Below are 25,739 nucleotides of genomic sequence, written 5' to 3'. Positions count from 1 at the left end.
AAAAAAAAAAAAAAAAAGAACTCATGATTTTTTCCCTCCAAATATGCTCTTCTTCCAGTGCATTTTTCCCTGGTTTGTCTCAGCAAAACAGCCCGCTATTCTGCTTAAGGCAGAAACCTAGAGTCATACTCGACACCTCCATTTCACCCTACATCCAATTGATCACCATGTCAGGTTGGTTCTATTTGGAAGCCCATATTCTGAATCCATCTCTGGCCCTCCATCACTACTACCACCAAGTCCAGGACACCCTCTCGCTGCTGAGCTGCAGCCACCTGACTGATCTGTCTCCATGGAAAATTTTAAACACACACAAAGGATGAGACAGTTGTACAGTGGATCCCCCGGTATCCGTCACCCAGCTACAATAACCACCAACATAAAGTCATTTCTATTTCATCAGTATTCACCCTCCGCTGCCTCTGCCCTACTTCCATTGGATTACTTTGAAGCAAATCTGTATGATCTTTTTTGAATTTAATTTTTATTTATTTATTTTTGAGTAGCTGGGACTACAGGCACGCACCACCATGCCCGACTAACGTGTGATCTTTCCAGCACACAAATTGGTAGGACACGTCCCTGTTTAAATCCCTTTGTCGGTTCTCCATTGCCTTTAAGATAATAATCAAAACTGTTGCTGCTGTACACAGGGCACTGCGTGATCTGGCTCTGCCACCTGTGCAGCCTCTTGCTCACACTTCGCTGCTCACCTCTACCCTCCAGAGCCAGAGGCTCTGTTTATTTCCCTTCTACGTGCAGCACACCTCTGGCCTCAGGGCCTTTGTGTATCTGATCCCCTTCACAGTGACTCCTCCCCAGCTAGGCCCCCCTCTCCAGCTGGTTAGCTTCCATCAGATGTCAGCTCCCACGCTGCTGCTTCTTCCAGAAAGTCTCCCCTGCTCTCGGTGGTTGCATCAGGACTCCGTGGTAGAGGTCCTCCGGGGACCCTTTGCTTTCCCTTCATAGCATATGGAACACAGTTATAATTCTGTATTGGTTTATGTAAATATTTGTTCCGTGTCTGCCTCTCCCACCAGGCGTTTTGGGGCCAGTGCCTGGCCTCCCCCCTCCTGGTATACACAGCACTCACACAGAGCTGAGCCAACAGCGGCATTCACCTGGCGTTTGCAGGGGGCCGGCAGAGAAGCCGGCAGCCCTGTGAGGACTGTGCTCCTGCCAGCCTCTCCGGGGCTAGGGGTTCTCTGACCACAGAGGGCCAGTGGCCATCTGCAGTCCACCCAGTTCCTGGCCTCTGCTTTCTCCCTCAGAAAGCATTTGTTTTCCCTCCTGGGTTGAGACTTGCTTGTCCCTTTGCCGAGGAGTAAGTGAGGCCCAGAAAGAGACAATGGCTTCCTGAAGGCCCCTGAGCAGTGAGAAGTAGTTCTAGGCCTGCATCCCTGTCCTCCCACCTCAACCGCAGGCTCTTCCAGGAAGGACCCCAAGACGCTGCAAACTTGCCTGTGGTCCTAAGAAGAGCCTGGTCGGTCCACAAATCCAGAGTGACTCTGAGGTGGGTGTCCTAGGGTGGTTGGGGTGGGGTATCTGGACTGTATCCATGGATGCACAGAGCTGACTTGTCCCCCGAGTAGCCACGCCCCCTGGCAGCCCTGAGTAGGGGCGTCTGAGCGGCTAAGGCTGTCTGGGGACCCTCCCCTCAGCAGGCCCGGCCAGAGGGTGGCCACCAGGAGTACAGGGGTGCTCTGTTCCTTAATGAATGCAAGTCTGTTTTTAGACCTGAATGACCAGCTTCTTGTCTGGCAATGGCCAAGCCCCAGGTGGCCTGCCAAGAAAAAGCGGTCTATAACCAGGCCCAGGGGGTCAGCTCCAAGAGATGCTGCTGTAGCAGTGGGCACTGCGGGATGAGGCCAGCAACCGGCAGGGCTCTCTCTGCAGAGCCAACTGCTTGCTTTCTGGTGTGGCCTGGGCTTTATAGAAAATCCTGGATATCCCCAGGAGTGAAGTTTCCCAGTTTCAGCTATTTGTCTCTGTCTATCTCCCTGGTGACTGTTCTCACTCTGTAGTCCTTTGAGCTCTGGGCAGGAGGGGCCCAGAAGTTACTGGCCTCAAAGCTCTGGTGGAGGGAGGAGAAGAGGGAGAGGGAGCCGGGACATGGCTGGGCCTGAGCGGGGGCAGTGCCTCCGGGCCTAGGCTGGGGGGTAGTCACTGGGTACCGCCCAGGTGTAAAGAGGGCCTTGCTCTGGGCTGTAGTCCCAGAGGAAGGATTCAGGCTTGCAGGGCAAGTATGGCACTTTGTGGGTACAGCTGGGGCCCAGTGGTGCTCCCATCTTCTCTTCCCATGGGCAGATGCACTTCGAGGTATCCTTCATTCACATGAGGGGATGTGAAGGCTAACTCAGCTCTCAAATGGTGCTGGCAGGGGATGTGATACTCTGGGGGCCCCCACCCCCACCCCCACCCCACACTGGGCCATGACCTCTTGCAGGTCCTCACGGCAGCCCTGAAGGTCTGCAGGTCAGGGAGGAGATTTCTCTGCCATTTTATAGAGGCACAAACTCAGAGGACCAGGGTGGAGCCCCAGGACTAGGGTGGAGCCAGAAGCAAACCTGAGTGAGTTGCTCTCACTCCAGATCTATATCTGTGCCCCAAGGGCCTCACTGCTTCTGAACACTGAGGAGCCCTTCTGCAGGGAGCATTTGTTTAGTCAGTGAACAGTTATTGAGCACTTACTGCATGTCTGAAGCTGTGTGAGGCCTTGGGGATGAGAGATGACTAACAGGCAGCAGCAAAGGAAGAAGTGAGAGCAGACAGTGTGGACATGGGGTGGGGGGGGCTCTGCTCTCCCTGGAGGTGCAGACCCGGCTTCAGGGAGGAGAAAGGTGCTGGGGGATGAGGGTGAGGGGTCTTCATCACGGGCAGAAGCAGGTTAGCAGAGCAGAGCCCAGGCAGACCTGGGAGGGGCAGGTCATCAGCACCCCCACCCCACCCACCCAGCCCACCAAGTGGGGACAGTTGAGCATCTTGCTCTGAATTCCATCACCATGAAGAGCTGGGCCCTTCTGGTGTGTGGAGAGAGTCGAGACCTGGGTGGGGGCAGGGAAAAGGGAGATTGGGGCACATTAACCAGGGGTAATGCAGTCACCCAAGCAGTTAAGGGCTTGGCTGACCAGATCTGGGCTCTAGTGACAGAACTGGGCGGTGGGCAGCATCTTAGTGGCCAAGGGTGGGAGATGGGGCCAGCCTTGATCTGGCTCTCCCAGTGCCCCCTGGTTGGGAGGATCCTGGGATTTCTGAGATTGCTGTAGGTGGAAGGAGCTCTTGCTAGCACCAGAGCTCAAAGGGGTCCTTGTTTAGCCTGGATGCAGCCACCCCCAGAGGGCTAAGCCAGCCCACACCTACTCCAGAGCTACCAGCTCTCCCAGTGTGTTTGCGTCTTTGAGTAGAGAAGAAAAAGACTTGGCGGGGGGGAGTGTCTGATCTAGGGAACCCTGCTTTCCAGAGGGCCCCTGCACGGTCAGCTCAGCCTGAGAAACCTCCATTTTGTCTCCCTCAAACCCCTTCTACTGGGGCCTTTGGGGAGAGTTGAGGCCTGCCCCTGTAGCAGCCAGGGAAAGCTACAGGATGGGCAGAGTTCCAGGGCCCTCCAGCCCTGCAGGCAGTGTGCTTCAGTGGAAAGAGTACACACTCCCTGTAGGACTGGATTATGAATTAGAGCTCTATCACTTTCCAGTTGTATGGTCAGGAGCAAGGTGCTTTGCCTCTCTGGGTCTCAGCTTCCTCATCTGTATAATGGGATGATGCCATCTCCCTTGTAGAACAAGAGCTGAACTGGAGATTAGAGGGATCGTGAGCCAGATCTCTTCACCTCTCTTCTCCCTAGGGGCCACCCCAGGAAGGAACATGGCTCCCTGGGCTCAGGGGTTTGACTTGGTTTGAACATTCTCCAGAGTCCTCTCTCCTTCCTGGCCCTTAAGGCTCCCTGGGGGGATGGCTACGACCAGGCTTGGGTGTCAGACAGACCTCCATGGAGTCCTAGCCCTGCCAGTGACTGTGTATGGGCAGGTCACCACACCCAGCTGAGCCTCCATTCTCCACCCATGAGGCAGGTAGCACCACCTGCTTCACATTAATGGTCTAAGTGACATCACTTGTGTGCCCTGGTTTGTGCTCTTTGGGAAAACCAGGCATGGAGGTTTCCTGTCTGGCTACAAGTGCTGGGGCACTGGGAGTTCGTGGGCCTCCAAGGGGAGCACACCCTCTTTGCTATCTCCCAGACTGGGGCTCTGGCCCGTGGCCCCCTGCTTCTCTCTGCACTCTACTCCCTTGTCCCTCATTCTAGGGCCGATCTCTGGTGCCCCCAAAGGCTCTTCTCCAGCATGCCTGCAGCTCGTACCCTGCCATGCTCTCTCCTGCCCATCCGGTCCTGGCTCCACTCCTCCACATCTTCTCGGATTTCCCATTTAGGATTCATTAGACAGGGAATCTGATGGGCCAGCTCTGCTGGTCAGCTTGCAGATGGCTTTGCTTGTGTCTGGAGCATCCCGTGGTTCTGCCAGCTGTGGCCAGGGCCACTTAGTAGATCTTGGGAAGAAGGGCCCCTGGCACTCCACATGCCCTCTTCATCTCAAAGCTGCTGCAGGGGGTGATGGGAAGCTAAGCCCAGTCCTGGCCAAGGTGTTCTCAGAGCCTGTCCTGGGAAGCAGGCACTGTGACTGTACAAGTGTCTGCCCCTCCCTGCACCCTTTCCAGGGAAGGGCTGGATTGGGGCCCAGTGTGTGGCCCCCAACTCACTGAGCCCCTTCCACTCAATATGGAATTCATTATATTAATAGAATTTTCTTCTCTTTTCTAGAGGTCATTGGAAAGGACAAAGTAGTTATCCTATATAGAATGTCAGCTTAGAAAATAAAAAGTGAAAAAATAAAAAGAAAATAAAAAGTGAGGTGCAGCTTCAGCAAAAGTACAAGATAGCAATAATAGAATTGTTTTTGCAGAAGAAGGAAATTACCTTTATCTTCAAGTTTCAGCATGTTGGCTCAGCGTGGTGGCTCACGCCTGTAATCCTAGCACTTCGGGAGGCCAAGGTGGGGGAATCACCTGAGGCCAGCTTGGGCAACATAGTGAGACTCCCTGTCTCTACAAAAAAAATTTTTTTTTTTTTGAGACAGAGTCTCACTTTCTTGCCTGGGCTAGAGTGAGTGCCATGGCGTCAGCCTAGCTCACAGCAACCTCAAACTCCTGGGCTTAAGCGATCCTACTGCCTCAGCCTCCCGAGTAGCTGGGACTACAGGCATGCGCCACCATGCCCGGCTAATTTTTTCTATATATATTTTTAGTTGTCCAGATAATTTATTTCTATTTTTAGTAGAGATGGGGTCTCGCTCAGGCTGGTCTCGAACTCCTGACCTCGAGCGATCCACCCGCCTCGGCCTCCCAGAGGGCTAGGATTACAGGCGTGAGCCACCACACCCGGCTGACAAAAATATTTTTTAAAAAATTAGCTGGGCGTGGTGGCATGTGCCTGTAGTCCCAGCTACTTGGGAGGCTGAAGCTGGAGGATCACTTGAGTTTAGGAGTGTGGGGCTGCATCCAGCTGTGATTGTGCCACACGCTCCAGCCTGGGTGACAGAGGGACACTCTGTGTCTGAAAAAGAAAAAGAAAAAAAAAAAGTTTCAGCTCGTCGAGGATGAGCCTGACTCTATCCATATTGTCCTAGTTTGTGCTCAGGAGAGGTCTTGTCACTCAGTTTCTAGGCTGTGTCGGGACTGTGGCCCTGAGAGAACATAGGGAGGCTCTCGGGAAGGACACTGCGGTTTGGAGGTGGCCACTGCCACATGGGAAAGCTGGTTTTGTTACTTCCTTGGCAGAACCTGGGAAATGGACCCTATGGTCTTAACAGACGAAAGAAATCTGTATTAACAATGGGATTCAGGCTGGGCGTGGTGGCTCACGCCTATAATCCTAGCATTTTGAGAGGCCGAGGCAGGAGGATCACTTGAGCTCAGGAGTTCAAAACTAGCCTGAGCAAGAGCGAGACCCCATCTTTACAAAAAATAGAAAAATTAGCCAGAAAGAAAAAGGAAAGAAAGAAAGAAAAGAAAAAAAACGATGGGATTGCCTGCCTTGCCAAGAACATTCCTGAAACTCAAGAAGGGCAGGGTGGGCCGGGCGTGGTGGCTCACGCCTGTAATCCTAGCACTCTGGGAGGCTGAGGCGGGTGGATCGTTTGAGCTCAGGAGTTTGAGACCAGCCTCAGCAAGAGTGAGACCCCATTTCTACTAAAAACAGAAAGAAATTAGCTGTACAACTAAAAATATATAGAAAAAATTAGCCGGGCATGGTGGCGCATGCCTGTAGTCCCAGCTACTTGGGAGGCTGAGGCAAGAGGATTGCTTGAGCCCAGGAGTTTGAGGTTGCTGTGAGCTAGGCTGACGCCACAGCACTCTAGCCAGGATGACAGAGTGAGACTCTGTCTTAAAAAAAAAAAAAAAAAAAGAGGGGCAAGGTGAAGGCTCAGAACCCCAGGTCCAGAGCCCAGGCAGGTGCATTGGCCTTGGAGGAGGAGGCATACTTCTTTCTCCCCCTGCACCACAGAGAAAGGAGGGGCAGGGACAGGATTCTTCCAGCGATTTCTTAGCATTGGCTGTGGGTTTAAAATCACCTGAGAGCCTTTAAAAGCCTGATGCTGAACATACACCTCATGACCCAACAATTCCAGTCCTAAGTGTTTACCCACAGAAGTGAATACTTGTGTGCACAAGACCGGTACTAGAATTTTCATAGCAATTTCATAATCGGCAAAAACTAGAAACTGCCCAAATGCCTATCAATAGTAAAATGAATAAATTGAAGTATATCCATACAAAGAAATTCTAAACACTAGTGAAAATGCATAGCTCACAATTACACACAGTATGGTAGATGATTCTTTCAAATGCATTGCCAAGTAAAAGCAGCCACGTAAGAGTACGTGTAATACAATTTCCTTCACATAAAGCCCCAAAGAAGCCAAAGCAATCTGTGTTGTTGGAAGTCAGGGTGATGGTTATTCTTGGGGGTGAGGAGGTGGGTAGAGAAATCAGCAGGAGCAGGAGGGGCTTCTGGGTGGCTGGTTCCCAGGTATGTGTCCATTCGTGAAATGCATTAAATTGTACACTTAGGTTACGTTCACTTTTCTATATGTAAAGTATACTTCAATGACAGCTTAAGAAATATTTAGTTACTGAAGTGCTACTCCCAGAGATTCTGATTTTACTGGTCTGAGACAGAGCTCAGGGATCATTTCTTTTTTTTTTCACCCAGCCGGCTATTAGAGTTAAGAGGAGGGTGTCTTTTCTCCCTAAAGTAGGAGGTGAGCTGGCGCCGAGGGAGAGGTGAGGATGGGGTGGGGTACCTGGGTGGTTGGGAGCAGCTATGGGCAGGAGGAGCCCCAGGTCCAGGCTGCTGAACCCCAGTGTTTGAATTTCCACCCAGGGCAGATGTCCACGTAACTTCCTGTCCCTGGATGGCTATTTCTGTGGTTTCTGGGTTTGTGCCCTCAGGGGCCCACTGCTATGATGTGTTTTTTGTTTGGAAGAGAACAGTGGTGTTTCAGGTCTTGGAGCTCACTGGGGCCTAGCGTCCTGCTGGCTGCACAAGAGGGTGGAGCTGTCCCTGGCCTGGCCTTGAGCAGAGCTGGCAGGACCCACAGAATAATATCTCAGATGTCCACAAAAGCCAACTTGGGAGAGTGTGGTTGCTTTCTTGGGGGAGGAGATGCCCAAGGGGACAGACCCAGCTGGCTCAGGCCACTGGGTCTGGCTGAAGCCCTGCCACCACCAGAGGCTTGGCTGAGCCCTGGAGGGAGGTTTGCCCTGTGGTTAGGAAGGGCTGGGTGTGGGGAAAGGGGCCTGGTAAGCTGGGGGAGTGTTGCCTGCTCATGGCCAGCCCAGGGCAGTGTAGCCCAGTGGACCCTTCAGGGAGCAGGAGAGGCCCAGCCTGTGCTTCCCTCAAATGCCCCGTCCCATCCGGGCACTTTATCCTCTTCTACGTGCTTTCTGCCTGCCGTCTGAGCTCCCCCCTTTGATCAATCAACCAGTATGGGCTGAGTGCCTGGTGGTGCAGGGCCAGGGCTCCTGCAGGGAAGGGCCCCGCTGGGGCTGACCCCCTCAGTCCTGTCCTTTCCCTCCTCCTTTCCTGCTGGGTGTCAGTCATTCTCTGTGCCCCTTCACTCTCACTGCCTGGCTTTTCTCTCTCCTCCTCCCTTTTGCGGTGTCATCATCTCTCTTTCTGTCTCTCCTTCCTTCCTTCCTTCATTTAGCAAACACCATATGCCGGCTGTGTGCCTGGGAGACAGAGATGTACAAGACACGCCCCTGCTGGAGTTCAGAGTCAATGGGGGGAGACAGAAGTGTAAACAGACAAGCACAGTCTGGCATGGTAAGTGCAGGGGCAGCACCGGGAAGGCTTCACAGAGGAGGTGACATTTGAACAGGGGCTTGTAAGATGACCAGGAACTCCCCAGGTAGATGAGCATGGGAAGGATTCCAGCAATCCAGCATGGCACGCAGGTATGAAAGGAAGCTGAGGCAGCTGGCTGTGCTGCAGAGGAGGGAGTGCCGGGGTGAGAGTGGGAAGAGAGGCAGGAAGGTTTGGGTGAGGAAGTGTTGGGGGCTAAAGAGGGAAGGTGAGCAGGAGAGCGGCAGGATCAGCTCTGGGTGGCCCTGTTGGCAGTGTGCACACGGGAAAGGGCAGCCGTGCATGGGCAAGGCAGGGGCAGGTGTAGTCAAGGAGCTATTGCCAGCATCCAGGAAAAAGCTGATGGTGGCCTGGGCTCACGTGGTGTAGCAGGAACAGAGAGAAAACTAGGTGGTTTCATGGGTTATCTTGGGGGGTGGAGGGCTTGGGGCTTGATTGGTTGTGGGGTGGGGAGAAGAATGAGTTGAAGACTCTGGCTTGGGTAACTGTGCGGAGAATAGGGCCTTTCACGGATACTGGGTGCTCAGAGGAGGCAGCTTCGGGGGGGATGATGCTGAGTCACTTTGATGGCAGGGACTGAAGCTCAGGTGGGCACGAGGTGTCAGGTTAGATAGAGATGTGGATTTGGGAGCATCTGCCTGGTGGGGTTATTTTGAGCCTGTGGAAAGTAGCTAGACTCTTGCATCTCTCAGCTCCCTACTCACGGCCTCTGCCTCTCCTAGCCTTTCTGTCTCCCCCCTCCTGGCACCTCCCTGTGCTGGCAGCCCGCAGGCGCATGCCGTGCTAGGCTCAGGGAGTATTTCTTTTGACATGGGCTTGAGAGCGGCAGACACCTGCTGTGCCCCCTGGATAGGCCTTCAGAACAGGCTCAGTGGGGGCAAAGGGCCTCATCTGGGGTGTTTTCCAATCCTTCCTACTCCCTTTAATGTCAAAAATACTGCCCCTCCTCTGCTCCATCCCCCTCATGACAGTAATTATATTTTTTGTGGCTTTCATTCAGAAAAATAGATATGGATTTCAGGACCTCTGACATTGACTCCACAGTCTGGGATGGATGAGTAGGAGGGTGGTTCACGACCCACAGGGTATGAGCCACTAGCTAGAGGAGAAGTCTGCGGGTGGGAGTGGACAGAGGCCACCGGCAGGCTGGGGGAACCAGGCTGAGCCCCCTGCTGCTGAAGCCTCCCTCTTGGTCCTCTGGGTCAGGGCCCACTTGGTCACGGGGTGTCCCTCTGCCTGACTGGTTTTGTTGGCGAACACTCAACAACCACTTTGCCCTGGACTTTTTCATGTGGCATCATTCCCATTTCTTTATTTTCATTCATTTAAACAAACACTATAGGGAGAAGACAAGACTAATTAGGAGACAGTCTGAACTGAAGATGACTTTGAGAGCAGTGCGGGTTCACTCGTTTTGGCCATAGGCTGGGCCTCTGGGCCAACAGCGGTATCAGAGGAGAGATTTTCCTTATATAGATGCTGTAGGAAACGCGCAGCCTTCCTGCCCCCGCTCACAGCCTTCACGCTGTCGCTGTCGGCAGCACTTGTTCCTCAAGCACTCTGAGTGCCAGCTGCGCGGCAGCACCCGGCTCAGGGGGTCCAGTGATGGACAAGGCAGAGTCCCTGACCTCCTAGAGCCCCTGGAGATGGACAGTCACAGCACACCAACAGTGTGTGATGAGAGGGAGACTTCCGATTAGGGCGCTGTGGGTGCCTGAAGTACGGACTCCTCACCTAGGCTGGGGGAAAGCTTCTGTCCCTGAGAAAGTCACATTTGGACCTAAGGATGCATTTGGTTTAGAATCTATGTAAAGAGGCCGGGCTCGGTGGCTCACGCATGTAATCCTAGCACTCTGGGAGGCCGAGGCGTGTGGATCGTGTGAGCTGAGGAGTTTGAGACCAGCCTGAGCAAGAGTGAGACCCTGTCTCTATTAAAAATAGAAAGAAATTAGCTGGACAACTAAAAATATATATAGAAAAAATTAGCCCGGCATGGTGGCACATGCCTGTAGTCCCAGCTGAGGGGACCGGGAGGCTGAGGCAGGAGGATTGCTTGAGCCCGGGAGTTTGAGGTTGCTGTGAGCTAGGCTGATGCTACGGCACTCTAGCCCGTGTGCCTCTGTCTCAAAAAAAAAAAAAAAAAAAAAAGAATCCATGCAAAGGCATGATTATTCATGCAAGATTATGTAATCCATGCAAGATTATAATCCCACACAGTTTATAAGGCTCAACTTCCTTGTCTCTAGGAACCCTGCAGTGATTATTTCCGTCCACAGGGATCTATGTGTCTCTGAGCTTCTGCAGCCCAGAGGACTTGAATCACACTCTCCAGTGCACGAGGAACAGGCTCCTTGTCTCTGAAACTACGATTCAAGCTCCTTCTCATTGTTTCCCCACTTTATCTCTTGTTCATCCTTCAGGCTGGAGCAGATATTCTTTGGAGCTGAGCCCACATGCTTTTCTCTGGTGGCCCAGTGGATTCACAGGACTGCAAGGCTAGAGCTCTATCATGGCTCAATGATTTGCCCTGTATATGCTACCTCTTAGGGGACTATCCTATAGAAGGACTCAAACCAAGTGAGAAACAGATAGATGGAATCTACTACATAATGATTAAATACAAGTACAGCAAAGATGCCACAGACAAAATTAAAAGACAGATGACAAATTCGGGGAAATATTTGCAAAAATCATAAGCTAAGGATTAATATTCTCAATAAAGAAATTACACAAATGAAGAAAGATTCTGGCCAGGATGGGTGGCTCATGCCTGTAATCCTAGCACTTTGGGATGCCAGGGGGGAAAAACCCTGTGAAATGTGAAATGATGGAACCAAACCGATCCAAAAATTAACTCTGAGAGCCAAAGGGTCAAATTACTAGCACCACCTGTCACTTCATAAGATTCAGTGAGAATGTATTGATATGTGTGCCAAAACTCTCTATAAGGTTGAGAACCGAGGTCGCCAGGCCATATGGCTGTGGCTGGGCTGATTTTATGGGTGAGGTCACCTGGTTCTTCACTGTAACACTGGACACAGCCTGTCCCTTGACAGGACTCAGTTTCCTAATTTGTACAATGGTATGCTGGGAGGGGGTCAGACTATTCTCCGAGGGTCCTGGCAGGATCTTGGGCTGACTTGATAACTCTGCTCTTGAAGAAGTGTGTGATTAGGCTGGGACTAGCACTTTGGGAGGCCAAGGCAGGAGGATTGCTTGAGTCTGGGAATTCAAGACCAGCCTGAGCAAGAAGGAGATCCCATCTCTACAAAAAATAGAAAAATTAGCCAGGTATGGTGACACACACCTGTAGTCCCAGCTACTCGGGAGGCTGAGGCAGGAGGATTGCTTGAACCCAGGAGTTGGAGGTTGCTGTGAGCTATGATGACACAACTGCACTCTAGTCCGGGTAACAGAGTAAGACCTTATCTCAAAAAGAAAAAAAAAAAAAAGAAGAGTGTGACTGAGCATTGCAATTTATAGTGTCCAGATCTCAGCTCCTTATTGGCTGAGGGACCACTGTCCTTACCTTGTTACCTCTTCCTGACCACTGCACTGCCCTGGCTTGTTCCTGCTTCTTGGCCACCCTCTCATCCTTTTTTTCCCCTGAGACAGAGTCTCACCCTATTGCTTGGGCTAGAGTGCCGTGGCATCAGCCTAGCTCACAGCAACCTCAAACTCCTGGGCTCAAGCGATTCTCCTGCCTCAGCCTCCCAAGTAGCTGGGACTACAGGTGTGTGTCACCATGCCCAGCTAATTTTTTTCTATTTTTAGTACAGACAGGGTCTCACTCTTGCTCAGGTTGGTCTCAAACTCCTGACCTCAAGCGATCTTCCTCCCTCGGCCTCCCAGAGTGCTAGGATTACAGGTGTGAGCCAGTGCACCTAGCAAACCCTCTCATCCTTGGTCAGTCCCTGGGCCCACTCAGTTAGGTCTAGTTTGACTGCTCAGGCTTTATTGGTTCCAAGCCTGGAGGAGCAGGATCAGGGAAACTCTGTTCTTTGGAACTGGTTAGTGAAGGCAGGAACTGAAGGCTGTTGGGGAGCCCCACCTGCCCAAGGAGGGAATATCTCCTCCCTTCTGGGCCCTCTCTCTGGGACATTTTGAGATGGTTTGGCTCTCATGACTGAGCTCTCCTGACTCTGTCCAAGGCCACTTCCTGGTATGGGGCAGCCCCTCCCCTCCCGGCCATGGTCACCTGTGGGCTGACTGGAGTCCACCTCCCACATCTTCAGCTGCATTAGCTGTTCGGCTTTGATAAAGCCTCCTGTGCTTGGTGTCCTTTCCCAGAACCTGACAGTTTACAGTGACGCTGCCGGGGTACCTCAGAAGTCTGCTTTGATGGGAGCAAGTCTTAGAGTCACCCCTCCCAATGTGCCTCCTCAAGGGTGGAGCTGGCAGCCTCCCTCCACCTGGCCTAACAGCTACCTGACGCTCCGGATAAGTTAGACAGATTGATTTTCTTCCAGCCCAGGCATAAACTGAACTTTAGGCTTTCAGGAATGACGCTGTGTGAGACTCCCCCCGTACCCCACCTCCGCCACGTCAGCCGGCCCAGAACCCCTCCCTCCCGAATGTGACATCTTCAGCCTGAATATCAGAGCCAGTCTTGGGTGGGGGACAGAGGCAGCTGCCCTGGGCGTGGTGGGGCTGGTGGGGAAAGATGTCCTTATAAAGCCCCCCTTCCTGATGTGGGCCTGTTTCTCTCTAGCAACCAGCAAATGCCTGGAAAGACAGCTTCTCTGAAGAGCCCTGTGTCCTGCACAGAGGACCCGGACAATGCTCAGGAGCCCTCAGACTACAGGTGAGGACCCCCTTCCCAGTCAGACATACATACAGATTGGGGGCTGGGAAGGCCTCAGGAGGTGATGTGTTAGAAAGGGGACCTTGAGGCTGAGTCAAAGGGGACCCTTTGCAGGTCTGTGAGGTGGGGCACAGGCTGCCTGGGGCCTCTTCCTCCTGCCCCTCAGGCCTGTCCCAGTGCACTGGGACCTAGCAGAGTCCAGGCTTCTCAGGTTACCAGCCTCCTCCCTGCTCACCTGTCCTTTGCCAGGGCAAAGGTTTGCATTTCAGCGCCACTCCCCCTTCCCCAGCTTGGTGGCCTCCCTCAGGTCGGGTGAGTCTGTGCTGAGCTCCTCACTGCAGAGGCCACAGGGAGGAGGCCGCAAGGAGGGCAGTCCTGCTGGGAGCATGGCCAGTGGCCAGGCCCTGGAGCTGTGAGTCTGACAACTCCATCTCACCCACTCCCCAAACTAGTCCCTATTCCTGCGCTGCCCGCTCCTCTGCTTACCCCTGGGCCAGAGACATGGAAGTCTTGGACACACAGGGGTGGGCAGCTCCTAAGCATCGCTGGGAGAGCGCGCATACCTCCTAGGGGCATGTGCTCACCTGCATCTGGGAAGGAGGGCTCTCAGCGACCCCACCCTGCATCCAGGAGTGTCTTTCCTCAGGGATGAGCTATGTGCTTGCTGTTCTTATCGCTTGCTGTGTCCCCTAGAGAAGGGCCCTAGTCTCCAGTCTCTCCCAAGCTCTGGCTCAAAGCCAGGGCAGAATTGGCACTGAGGAAGCATGGGCAGGACTCAAGGGTTCCTTGTCCCTGGAATGGAATGTCTCCTTTGCAGTCTGCACTGGCCAGAAAGCTTGAAGGGCGAAGAGATAAAGAAGTGCAGCCGAGAAGGGGTAAGTGTGCGGAGGCTGACTTCTCACTGTTCACCAAGGAAGGGGCCCTGGGCTGCCTGAATTCAGTGGCTCCCTGGTCACCAGGCCTGTCACCAGGAAACCAGGAGACCTGAGTGGGTGTCCCTTCCTGGGTGGGAGTGGTGTATCCCCTTCCCATCACAGGCTACCTGTCAGGACCCAGCATCGCCAGGAGACAAGCTATGCTTGGAACTCAGCCCTCCACACCCACTGGCTGTTTACCATTTCATGCTAAGTTCTCGGGAGAGGGGGGGCTGTGGCATTGTTTCCTGTTGGCTGGAGCAGGGCCCTTTTGGTGGTCTGATCTCCCAGGGCTTCTCAGACCCAGCCCGTGTGTTTGCAGACACTACTGAGTAAATACAACCAGCAATACCACAAGCTGTTTAAGGACATCCCTTTGGACGAGGTGGTTCTCAAAGGTGAGCTGTGTCTCCCTGCAGGCTCAGGGGCCTTGGGCCAGGTCTACTCTGGAGCCTCCAAGGCACAATTTAGATATGGGAACTGGCTGACCTTTGGATGTAGTTAGTCCTTTCTTCTCCAAAAATATGATTAAGACTGGGCTGGTTTGGAATATGAAGTTGGATTTATAAAAGTTTTCTTGAGGACATGTCAGGGCTTCCGAATTATTTCTGTTCTGCTTTATAAGTGCCTGTTCTTCCCTGCTCAGGCCTCTCACTGAGCATGTGGGGGCTTCTGCACACTCAAGACAGGGCAGAGCAGAGGAGAGTGAGGCAAGGGTTCTGCCTGAGGTCGTGCGAATCCAGGCATGGAGACCACGGCAGGAATCTCCCTGGCCCCTGCCGGGTGCGGGTGGATAAAGCAGCAGCATCTAGCAGTCTGGTAGGGTGGAGGGGCAGTCGGGAGAAGAACCCTTAGAGTGCTGGAGGGATGGATCGTTTGGGGCCTCAGATGGGGAAGGGGGAATCTGAGGAAGACAGGCCCTGAGGCTGGACTCTGGGCCTCTGAGTGTGAGGACCTGGCCCTGAGCTCCTGGCTGACTTTGCTCCTCTTCTGTGACTTCCCAGTGTGCTCCTGTGCCCTCCAGAGGGACCTCCTTCTCCAGGGCCGGCTCTACATCTCCCCCAACTGGCTCTGCTTCCATGCCAGCCTCTTTGGCAAGGATGTCAAGGTAGTAATGAGTGGTAAGGGCCGCCATGGCCCAGCGAGGCCCAGCTCCAGCCCTGTGGGCACGCTTCAAGTCATGCCTGTCCCTCTGCATGCTGGGCCCTTGGTGAAGCGTCTCACTGGTTGGATAAGCAGCTTCGAGGCATCCCATCTGGTGCCCAGGGAAGTAGTACTGCCCCTTCTAAAACAGGGGTCCCAGTCTAGATCCCACATCTGGCCTGAGCTGGCCTGAATGGTTCATAGCCAAATTATTCTGCCTCTGGGTATCTCAGAAATGCCTTTGGAATCAGGGCAGGATATGCACTTAGGGGGAGCCACAACTGTGGCCAAGAAGTAGCTCAGGGAACACCATTACTAGAGTGTGGGATTCTCCAAAGCAAGCGTCCTTGGCCCCCGGGATAACAAGGATCATACCTAGGAGAGCCCAGAGTGGCATGGACTGTCAAGGCTGGGGCAGAGGGGTGAGGGGAAGCTAGATGAGAAGGTGGACGGTTCAGATCCTTCCCCAGGTGGAGCCAGGCCTCTTCATGGTGCCCATGCTTGGCTCATAGCCAGCTATGGCTGGGGTCTTATGCAGGGAGCAAAGGGACTTGGAGGTGAGTCCTGAGAGAAGCATGCTTCTCCCTCTCAGGTGGTCATTCCGGTGGTGTCCGTACAAATGATCAAAAAACACAAGATGGCACGGCTCCTTCCCAATGGACTGGCCATCACCACCAACACCAGCCAGAAGGTCCGTGAGTCTCTGGGCCAGCGCTCCCTTGTCAGTCTCCCCATCCCATCCCCGGGACCCCCCAGCCTGACTCGACCACTCTCCCAGGTCTTTACTTTGCTCCACCCTGCAGCTCTCCAGCTGATATTTTAGGACATGTAACAAGTTGGAAGAGAGGTTCCTAGGCAAGGTCTTGTTGGCCTAAAATCCCCGCAGGCCTGTCCCCAATTCATGGAGGGGGGCTGTTGGCACAGTAAGGGGTCTCATCTCACTCCACCCTTTCTGTTTTCTTTCCATGTCCCAGTATGTCTTCGTGTCACTGCTCTCCCGGGACAGTGTGTATGACATGCTGAGGAGAGTCTGCACCCACCTCCAGGTATGGAGCTCAGGAGTGGGAGCTGGGCCAGGGAGGTTGCTCAGGCCTGGACTCAGGGCTTGGGAGAGGGGTGCTGGGGGAGGGTGGCCCATCTCTCTAGCACAGAGAGCAGGGGCAGGAACAGGGGAGTGAAAGGCTTAGGCTCAACGTACCAGAGGCACTACTTGTGAGCATGTCTTTCTGAGTCCAGTGGGCCCTTGGGTGTCCCTATGAACAGATAGATGCTCCTTGACTTATGATGGGGTTATATCCTGATAAGCCCATCATTAGTTGAAAATATCATCAGTTGAAAATGCATTTAATACGGTGTGCCTAACGTAGCTTAGCCTACCTTAAACATGCTCAGGATACACTCATTAGCCTACAATTGGGCAAAATCATCTAACACAAAGCCTATTTTATTGTAAATTGTTGAATATCTCATGTACTTTATTGAATACTGTACTGAAAGTGAAAAACAATGGTTGTATGGGTATTCGAAATACAGTTTCTACTGAATGTGTATTGCTTTCGCACCATGATAAAGTCGAAACATCCGAAGCTGAACCGTTTTAGTCGGGGACGTGTGTGGATCTGTATGCCCTCGCTGTGCTTCCTTAACGTACAGATAGACGGAAGCAGGCGGCTGTTTCCCAAGCGCCCTACAACTCTCTCCAGCCCATGCTGAGTGGAGGGGAGGGGCAGCAGCACGGGAGAGTCAGGTGCCTGCCATTTGCCCTCCGCTCCAGCATTAAATGGGGACCCCCTGCAAACTCTGGGAGTTGGGCTTTCCCGACACCAAGTGGCTTATTTGGAGGTAGAGCTATCTTGGAGAGTGCTAATGCTTCCCCACACCTGACTTTGCCTGTTCCAGATGGACAAGTGACCCCTGTTCCCTTTCCTCCTCAGCCTTCCAGCAAAAAGAGTCTGAGTGTAAGAGAATTTCCAGAGGAAGCAGCTTGCAAATCTCTGGTGAGAGCCGGGGCTGGGAGCAAAGGCTGCTGGCCTGAGAGTGCCCGTAACTCTGAGGCACCAGAGCCTCCCAGGAGGGGTCCACAATGCAGAACTGGGGCACCAGGCTCAATGCTGTGCTAGGGCACCCCGAAACCTGTCACACTCTCCCGTGCAGAGCCTCGGCAGATTTGCTGACTTCCTGAGACCAGAAGTCCAGCCCCCAGAACACTGGCCAGGTTGGGTCCCACGTCTGTGCAGACACAGGGCCAGTGATCCATCCTGTTTCCTTTGGCTGAGTCAGGAGGGCCTTCAAGAGGATAGAGATGTCTCTGGGAAAGAACTCCAAAGGCTATTACTGAAGCCAGATAGACTTATTTTGGATTTGGCTGAGGTCTCAGCAGTTTCTTTTGGCAGGTGGGGCCCCCGGGTAGGCAGAACTGAGTTTCTAGGGCAGGGATAGAGGTAGAAATAACCCCAGGTTGTTTGAAGTCTCCTTCAGTAACTATTAAGCATTTAGCCAAGCATGCAATATGCATAATACCACACAGGGAATAGAAGGTGATGTTCCTATTTTTGTTGATGGGGACTCTAAGTTCCCCCTGCCAAGGTCAGTGACTTGCTCAGGGTCAGGGCCTAGAACAGAAGGAGCCATAACTAATCTAAGACACATTGGGCCAAGCACTTGGTTGTGCACCTGGGCTGGCTTACATCTAAGATCCCACCGTGGTTCTATACTAGCAGCCTTCAAAGACATTGTTTCCTGGCCAGGTGGCTAGTCACAGCAAGAAGGCAGATAGGAGAGACATGTGGTGGCTGTGGCAACTGTCCCCCAGCCCCTCGTACCTGCTTCCATCCCTGGCTAGGCCTCCATGTGGGTAATGTCTGGAGAAAGCTCTGATAAACCTGGTGTGGGCCCCTTAGGGCAAGCGAGATCCCAAGGGCCAAGGTGAGACAGCTTCTCCCGTCTTTTCTGCAGGAAGTCTTCATCCCCGAGATGAAGTGGAGAAAAGTGTGCCCTGCCTCCAGGTCCTTGTCCCTCCCAGACAACATCCCTTGTATCCCTCAAGCATCCATGGACTCCACAGACAGTATCTTCCCCTCCAGAAAGCCTCCAAGGTCTGGTAAGTTCAGGGGCTTGACCACGGCAACTGCTCGCGAAGGCCAGACTTTCTCTTTTCCCAGTGGAAAGGGCTTACAGCCAGCAGGGCTTCTGAGAGCTGATTCTTTCCTTCTCTAAATCCACATGGAAAAGTCAAGAGCCTGAGCATCTTCAGAAAATGGGGGGAAGTATGCATGTCCCATGCTGGGTGTTCTCCCATTGCAGAGGACGCTGTCTGTGAGGACGACGAGCTGGAAGAGGAGCCTAAGAGTGACAGGGAGCTGAAGCTCTGGTACTACCGGCTCTTCAAGGTCTTCTTTGTGCTGTAGGTGACTTTGGGGGCGGGGGCAGACCTACCTGGTGTCTAGGTGTTTGGAACAGGGGCTTTGGATTGTGGGGAGATCACCATCCAGAGCCAGGGGAAAGTTCTGAGTCAAATTTCAAGCTCTTGGGTGGTGTCTGAAGGCCACGTGGCATGCCCTTCTGTAGCAAGAGAAAGGATCTCCATTTTTGTTCATTACACCCTGTAATTTAGGGTTAAGACTGTGCACTGGGGAGGGGCTGGATATGGAACAGCTGAGAGAAGGAAAAGTTGCTGCACAGGATTGGGGAGGAGGAGGCTGGCACAATTGGAGAGGGCCATCAGCTGAAGGGAAATACTGACTAGGGAAAAGCCTCCCCACTGTCTACCACTAGAGCAGTTTCTGGAACCCCTGACTTGTCTGTACCTCTGTCTAAGGACCGGTGGAGTGCCGAGCATGGTGGGAAGTTCCATGAAGAGCCAGCCCCCAGCTTTCCCTCGCCTATCCCTTTAGCCTCCTCTGGCTGTGCTGGCTGGGTTTTGACTGTCAACCTCAGTGCCTGCTGCAGAAATGGGCCTACCACTTTAGGGCTCAGACAAAGGTCCCAGAACTCCTGCTGGACTGCAAGGCCACCTGGGTGGGGAATGTCTAAGGACCCCTGCGTGGCCTCTGGGAAGAAAGATGCCCAGGCCTGAACACAGCTGAATGACAAAGGGTTCTTTAAGTCTTCCAATTGCAAGAGTAGCTTAAGGTCTCACTATTTCTGGTGAGCCTCCAAAAATGCCCCTTTTCTGGAAAAATATTCAACTCCTTCTTGCCCCTCTTTCTCCAGGATCTGCTTCTTGGTCATGTCCTCATCCTATCTGGCGTTCCGCATCTCTCAGCTAGAACAGCAGTTATGCTCCTTGAACTGGGATGGCTCAGTCCCTGGGCACAGGTGAGGCCTTTTCTCTTCCTAATGCCTGTGGGATTGAGGGTTGAGGACAGGGGCCAAAAACCTAAGGCCAGGCTGTCTGGCTGACTTGTTTTAAGCTGGTTTGATGGCCCTAGCAAGGCTGGGCAGTGGGTGCAGGGTACACAGATCCCACTCTGGCCCACTCTCAGTGTGTGTGTGTATGTGTGGGGGGCGGGCAGGAAGAAAGGCTTCACTGGATCTTCTGTCCATGTCTTCTGTCTTCTGGGCATCTTTCCTGTGTGCAGGTAACAGCCACTTGGCCTTTGTTCCCACTCTTTCTGCAAGAAGATTCTCTGGGTGCTAAGTCTCCACCAACGATCTCCTGGGTTTATGCTGCTGCTGTGCTGAGATTGAGTACGAAGGAAAATATTCCAGATCCCTCCCCCTTCACCCAACTCTTCTCCCTCTCCTCAATGAGTGATCTGAAGTACTGTTTACAGAGTAACTGGCTCCTACAATTTTTGGACTCAAACAAAAAGAGTTTTTGGAACCAGCTGAGGAATTCTGTACACTAAGCTTCAGCAACCACTTAAATGAGAAAAAAATTTAACCTGCTCCTTGGAAACAGTTCTGGCACACAGGCAGAACACTGGAGGCCACCTCAAGGGACAAAGCCATGCTTTGATACCTGGAACGTGGCTCTCTGTCACATGGCTCACTCCAGTGGTGGGGTCAGAGGCCAGAACACAAACCAGCAGTGTGGGCTCTGCTCCCCCTGCACACTGTCCTCCCATGGGCTTCTCGCAGGGAGCCAAGGGCCTGCTGAGGGCTGCAAATGCAGAGAGAAGGGCTCGTGGCCAGGATTCCAGCAGGAGGCGAATTTTCATGCTCTGGGCTGAGGCTCTGTGTTGGCCCCTCATGAGGAGGCTGGCTGAACCTGGGAAGATGCTGCCTGCAGCAGGGGATGGTGGCAGGAGCTGGGAAGGAGAAGTCCTAGAATTCCATGTTCTCAGCTCTCACTTTCTGGTGGGACAGGTGGAGCAGGGCTTTTGATCACTGTGGCCACGGACCTGGTATTGGGTCTTGCCCAGGTGTGCCAAACATTTCCAAGGTGTCCCAGGCCCTGGAAGTAGGGGATGGGAAGGATGGAGGCTTTGATTTGAGGTCTTGCTGTGTACTTCCTGCCTGATTGCCTACATCTTAGGCATGGCCAAGAGCAGCCTGTCAGGGAGGCTTGGCTGGGCAGTCAGGTGTGTTGGTGTTGGGCCATTACAGGGCAGGGCTCACTCACATCACCTGCAGTCAGTGTGTTTCAGGTCATAGAGGAGGGTCCTCCATTTCATGGGGTCTATTCTCCATTAATAAGGTGGTGGTGTCCAAGGTGGGGCTAGTGTAGTGCAGGAACCAGGCCAGTGGGGTCCATCTGATACCTTTGGGGACAAAAGAGATAGGGGAGGAGAAGGCTGGACATAGTGGTGAGTTCGCCTTGGAGATTCCTCCTTCTCTGTCAGGGCCTTCTCTATTCTTAAGAGCTTCCCCATGCCCCAGAACTCTGGTCTTATCTCCCTGGGACTCCATCTGCTAAGATAGTGCCCTTGGAGGTTCTAGAAGGGCCTTAAGTTAGGAGGCCAGAGGTATCAGGGAGAGTCATTGGTGATGGGGTGGGTGGTGTCAGAAATAGTCACTGTTTTCCCCTCTTCAGACACTGAGAGGTTAACTAGGGGAAGAAATTCAGGTGGAAATTATTTATTGTAGAGCCATGATTATCCGTCCTATTTATTGCAAACCCAACTGAGGATTGGAGGGACTAACAGGAAGTGACAACTCCCTGAGCTCAAACTGGAGGTCTCTTCATCCTCTTTGCATCCCAGTTTCTAGGATTAAGCTTAGAGTCTGGCCATGTGTGTTGCTTGCACCAAATCTGTATGTCTCAGGCGAAACTCACTGTTCCATTCTCCTTAAAGTGCCACACTGGATGAATATCCAGCCTTTTTTTTTCCCCCTTTGAATCAGCCCTTTTCATCAATCTCTTCCATCATATTTTCAGGGAAATAATCCTTCTTGCCTCAGCACTTCCCCTCCCTGGTGGGGGTGAACAAATCCATTCTCAGCCTTGCTACATTGAGCCAGAGGCCCACAAGAGGTGCCAAGTCATAGGTGAATGTGCCAAGATGCTGGTGAACCTGGTTTTCAGCTATACCTCAGGCTCAGAAAGGGCAAGAGGCATGCTGTAGGGTAGGCGGTTTTGGAGTTGTGCTTGGGGCCCTGGGCTTTGAGTGGTGTGGCTGTGCCTGTCCCTCTGGAAGGCTTTCTGTTTCTCCCTTTTGTCCCCAGCCTGGTCCTCTGGGGCCACTGTACCTTTTGTTGTGCTCGTTTATAAACTATGTGTATTTATATTGACCTGCTTGCATTGCCTGATGCTCCTCTAATTCCCTCAAAGTTTGGTTCAACCACCCTTGGGTTGTTCCACTATGATCTTGGCTTTTTAAAATATTTTAAAATAAAAAATCTGATTTTTCTAGCGTCCTATGGTATGGAAAGTTCATTTCTGTCCTTTGACTATTCACTGAAGGTAATCTTACTCACATACTCAGCACCAAGGTGACTGATGGAGCCCACGTCATTCCCAGAATCCCAAATACTCTGCTAATCTCAAAGGACTTTAGCTGAGCTGGCTTACACCTCAGGTGTATGGGGAAGGGTGAAGATGGGCACGGTAAACCTCTACAGCCTTCTGCCTCTGTTGGGTGGACACTGGGGATGCTTCCCCATTTCTCCTGGGCTACTCTAAAGCCATGTGCCTACTGAACTAGTACCATGCTTCTGATTCAGGAATTAAGGTATAGAACTCACCCAGAAAACTCCTGTGGCCTTTTCTATGACTTAGAGCCTAGGTATGGAGGTAAAATTACACTTTGAGCCATATCACCTTTCTTCTTTCTCCCTACAATGCCCCCCTCTAGTAGTGATTTATTCACTCAATAAATACTATTGAGTCAAGACTATGTGCCAGGTACTAAGCCAGGAACTGGAGCTATAGCAGTGAATATGTAAGGCAATGTCTGTGTCCCAGCATTGAACTTACATTCCATGTAAAAGTAAATTCCAAGTACATGTGTAAACAAACAAGGTAATTACAGATTGCAATTAAGTTCCATGAAGAAAAGAAACAGTAATATAGATAAAGAGGGAGATGGCTTTCGATGATGTCCTAGAAAATTTTCTGAAGTGACAAGTAAGCTGATTTCCTAAAGGATAAGGAACCAGTCATGGGAGGAGCTGGGAAAAGAACATTCCTGGAAAAGGGATCAGCAACTGCAAAAGGTAGGAAAGGGCATATATATCCCTGAGGAACAGAGACACTGCATGTCAGTATCCTAGGATACTAACCAAATGGGAGAGTGACATAAAAAGAAGTTGGAGAGGTCAACTCAACAACAACCAACCAAATGACCCAAACAACCAAATGACCCAACAACAAACAACCAAATGACCTGAACTGACATTTCTCTAAAGAAGACATACAAATGGCCAATAACCAATGAAAGGATGCCCAACATCACTGATCATTAGGGAAATGTCAATCAAAACTACAATAAGATATCACCTCACACTCATTAGGATGGCTACTATCAAAGAAACAGAAAATAAGTGTTGGCAAGGACATGGAAAACTTGGAATTCCTGTGTACTATTAGTAGAAATGTAAAGTAGTATAACCACTTTGTAAAACAGTATGACGGTTACTCAAAAAAATAAAAATAGAATTACCATATGATCCAGCAATTTCACTTCTGAGTATGTACCCGAAAAAATTGAAAGCAGGGTCTTGAATATTTGAATACTCATGTTCATAGCAGCATATATGCACAATAACCAGAAGGTAGAAGCAATCCAAGTGTCCATCGATGGACAAATGGATAAACAAAATGTATATATAATACATACAATGGAATATTATTCAGCTTTGAGAAGGAAGACAATTCTGACACATGGTATAACATGGATGAACCTTGAGGACATTATGCTAAGTGTGAAAAGCCAGTCCAAAAAAAAAAAAAAGACAAATACTGTATGATTCCACTTCTACAAGGTACTTGGAATAGCCAAAATCATAGAAACAAAAAGGAGAATGGTGGTTGTCAGGGGCAGAGAGGGAGAAATGGGAAATTGTTGTATAGTGGGTATAGAGTTTCAGTTTTGCAAGATGAAGAGTTCTGGAGATTGGTTGCATAACAATGTGAATTTACTTAACACTACTGAACTGTACACTTAAAAATAGTTAAGATGGTAAATTTTAGGTGTATTTTACCAGAATTTTTTAAAATTTAAAGAGGTTGATAAGGTAGGCAGGAGAGGAGTTTGGATTTTTTACACTCCCTGGGTTGTAGCTCAGATCTGAAAGTTTGGGGCTGAGAGGGTGGATGAATGGTTGCTGAAACCAAGTTCTTTCCTCTGCTAGAGGAAATAAACACCTGGATATAAGATACAGAAAAATACAGCTGATATGGCTTAGAGATAACCAATAAAACTCTTTAAAATATGCCTCCTTCTCACTATTCCCAGGGTTGGGTTCATAGCAGTAGCATCATGGAGAAGGCATATAATCATATTTGTAATTTTTAATGTGAAATGAGCTAACTTTATAAGGGAGAAATAACTGCCTTAAATTTGGGGAAACAGAAGGAAATACATTAATTTATTATGCTAGAGCCTCAATTTTGCAACATGGGCCCTTAGCCAGGGAATCAGGGTCACGGGAGGGGCAGGGTTACTAGTGAAAAGGGCATCCAGGAATGAAGGGAGGTCAGAGAGAACTTCATCCCAGAGGAGAGGGCCTGGGAATGAGAAACGGCCCCTCCCCCACTCCTAGGTGCCCACTCAGCCAGCCAGCCATGGCCCCCCTACCTGGTTGCCATGGCATCAGGACACCTACCAAACTGAGTGAGGTCTTGAAGCCCATGCTGCTCCTCTCCTAGCTGAATCAGGGAGTCCTAGGGTAGAGAAACTTCTCCAAGGACTGCAGTTGGCCTCAGGACTGGACTGAGGCCAGATCCCAGGCCTCCTCGGAGGAGGAGGAGGAAGAAAAGATGACAACTGACCCACTAGGTGGCAGCAAAGTCCAGCAAGAAGACCCGGAGCCAAAAGGGTAACAGACTTCATTCTCCTATCTCAGAGAAGGGCCCCGCTATCCCCTTGCTGGGTGAAAACGAGCCCAGGCCTCTTCTAAGTCCAGTGCATCTACCAATCCGACGGGGATCTTCACACAAGCGTGTGTGGCTACTTCCCCGAAAAGGCGGCTCTATCGCGGTCCCCTCTGGCCCTCTGGCCCTCTCCCCTTCTCCCTTCTCTTACCGCCTAGGAAGGCCTGCTGTGATTCTGGAAGGAAAGCATGTCCAAGGGCTCTGCAGACTTTCCCAAGGTCTGGCAGTAGGAAGGCAGAACTGGCAGGTATGAAGAACAAGCGTGTGTGTCTGGGCTGCGAGGGTGGAGAGTCAGGGTGGAGAGCTTAGCTTCTAGGGCGTAGAAATCCCAGCTGTTCCCCTGACCTGCCCTCGTTATGAGGAGCACAGAATTACAGACAGCTGGCTGCTGTGAAGTGTGATTTCTCGACGGCAACAACACCCTTTCCCCTCTTACCTCTATTTAGAGAGCACAAGCTGGACCCCAGCGTGGAGAGGTTTAAAATTTAACAGTTACATATGCTTTGTTCACTGAAAGCGAGAGGGAGGGAGGCGGTTAAGCCTCTGAAATGATAATCCAGAGAAACCTGAGTTCATCCCTCTGTGTGCCTGACCTCCACGGAGCCAAGGAGCACCTGGCGCCCAGCAGGGCCCTGCTTGCTGGGCCGCCTTCATGTTGGCAGGGCTCCTTGCCTTCCCGGAATGTGTTCCTTCTTGTTTGCCACTCAGTGCCTGGCCCAAAGCCAAACCTGGGCTGCTCAGAATGCCATGCCCCCACTCACTTCTTCTCTCACAGGATCTGAGACAAGGCTCAGATTTCCGTTAGGGGAAAGGCCAGGCTCTCTCGCTGCAGCCTCATCCCACTGCGTGACTTCTTTAGGGACATCAGACTCTCCAGTGGCTGAAAGCAGAAGCACTTAGGAGGAATACAGCCGGGTGGGTCCTCAATAAAGCAGAGAGTGTGGCATATTGGTATTTTATCCTATTGGCAGCCTTCTAAAT

The 25,739-nt window shown here is 51.8% G+C and overlaps 1 protein-coding gene across 11 annotated transcripts in view; it reads left to right on the top strand.

Moving 5' to 3' along the window:
* Positions 1-22,081, top strand: part of GRAMD2A (GRAM domain containing 2A) — a 35,683-nt gene extending 13,602 nt beyond the window's left edge. For 3 of the 11 annotated variants that reach the window (XM_045531004.1, XM_045531037.1, XM_045531012.1), the window contains exons 2-13: positions 13,131-13,223; positions 13,513-13,635; positions 14,041-14,098; positions 14,460-14,535; positions 15,142-15,245; positions 15,873-15,971; positions 16,255-16,326; positions 17,215-17,277; positions 18,236-18,380; positions 18,584-18,683; positions 19,493-19,597; positions 19,861-22,081. In XM_045531004.1, the coding sequence (XP_045386960.1) occupies positions 13,131-13,223; positions 13,513-13,635; positions 14,041-14,098; positions 14,460-14,535; positions 15,142-15,245; positions 15,873-15,971; positions 16,255-16,326; positions 17,215-17,277; positions 18,236-18,380; positions 18,584-18,683; positions 19,493-19,597; positions 19,861-19,864 (1,042 nt within the window). In that variant the 3' untranslated portion in view covers positions 19,865-22,081. Of the gene's footprint in view, positions 1-1,416; positions 1,514-8,155; positions 8,381-12,663; positions 12,932-13,130; positions 13,224-13,512; positions 13,636-14,040; positions 14,099-14,459; positions 14,536-15,141; positions 15,246-15,872; positions 15,972-16,254; positions 16,327-17,214; positions 17,278-18,235; positions 18,381-18,583; positions 18,684-19,492; positions 19,602-19,860 lie in introns of those variants that run through there. The other 8 variants (XM_045531007.1, XM_045531021.1, XM_045531008.1 and 5 more) reach the window with 8 other exon arrangements.
* The last annotated feature ends 3,658 nt before the right edge of the window (positions 22,082-25,739 follow it).

This window comes from Lemur catta, chromosome 1, assembly GCF_020740605.2.
Source record: "Lemur catta isolate mLemCat1 chromosome 1, mLemCat1.pri, whole genome shotgun sequence".
In the NCBI taxonomy this organism is placed as follows: Eukaryota; Metazoa; Chordata; class Mammalia; order Primates; family Lemuridae; genus Lemur; species Lemur catta.
Note: the sequence above shows the minus strand (reverse complement) of the source record. Positions and strands in the feature narration are given on the sequence as shown.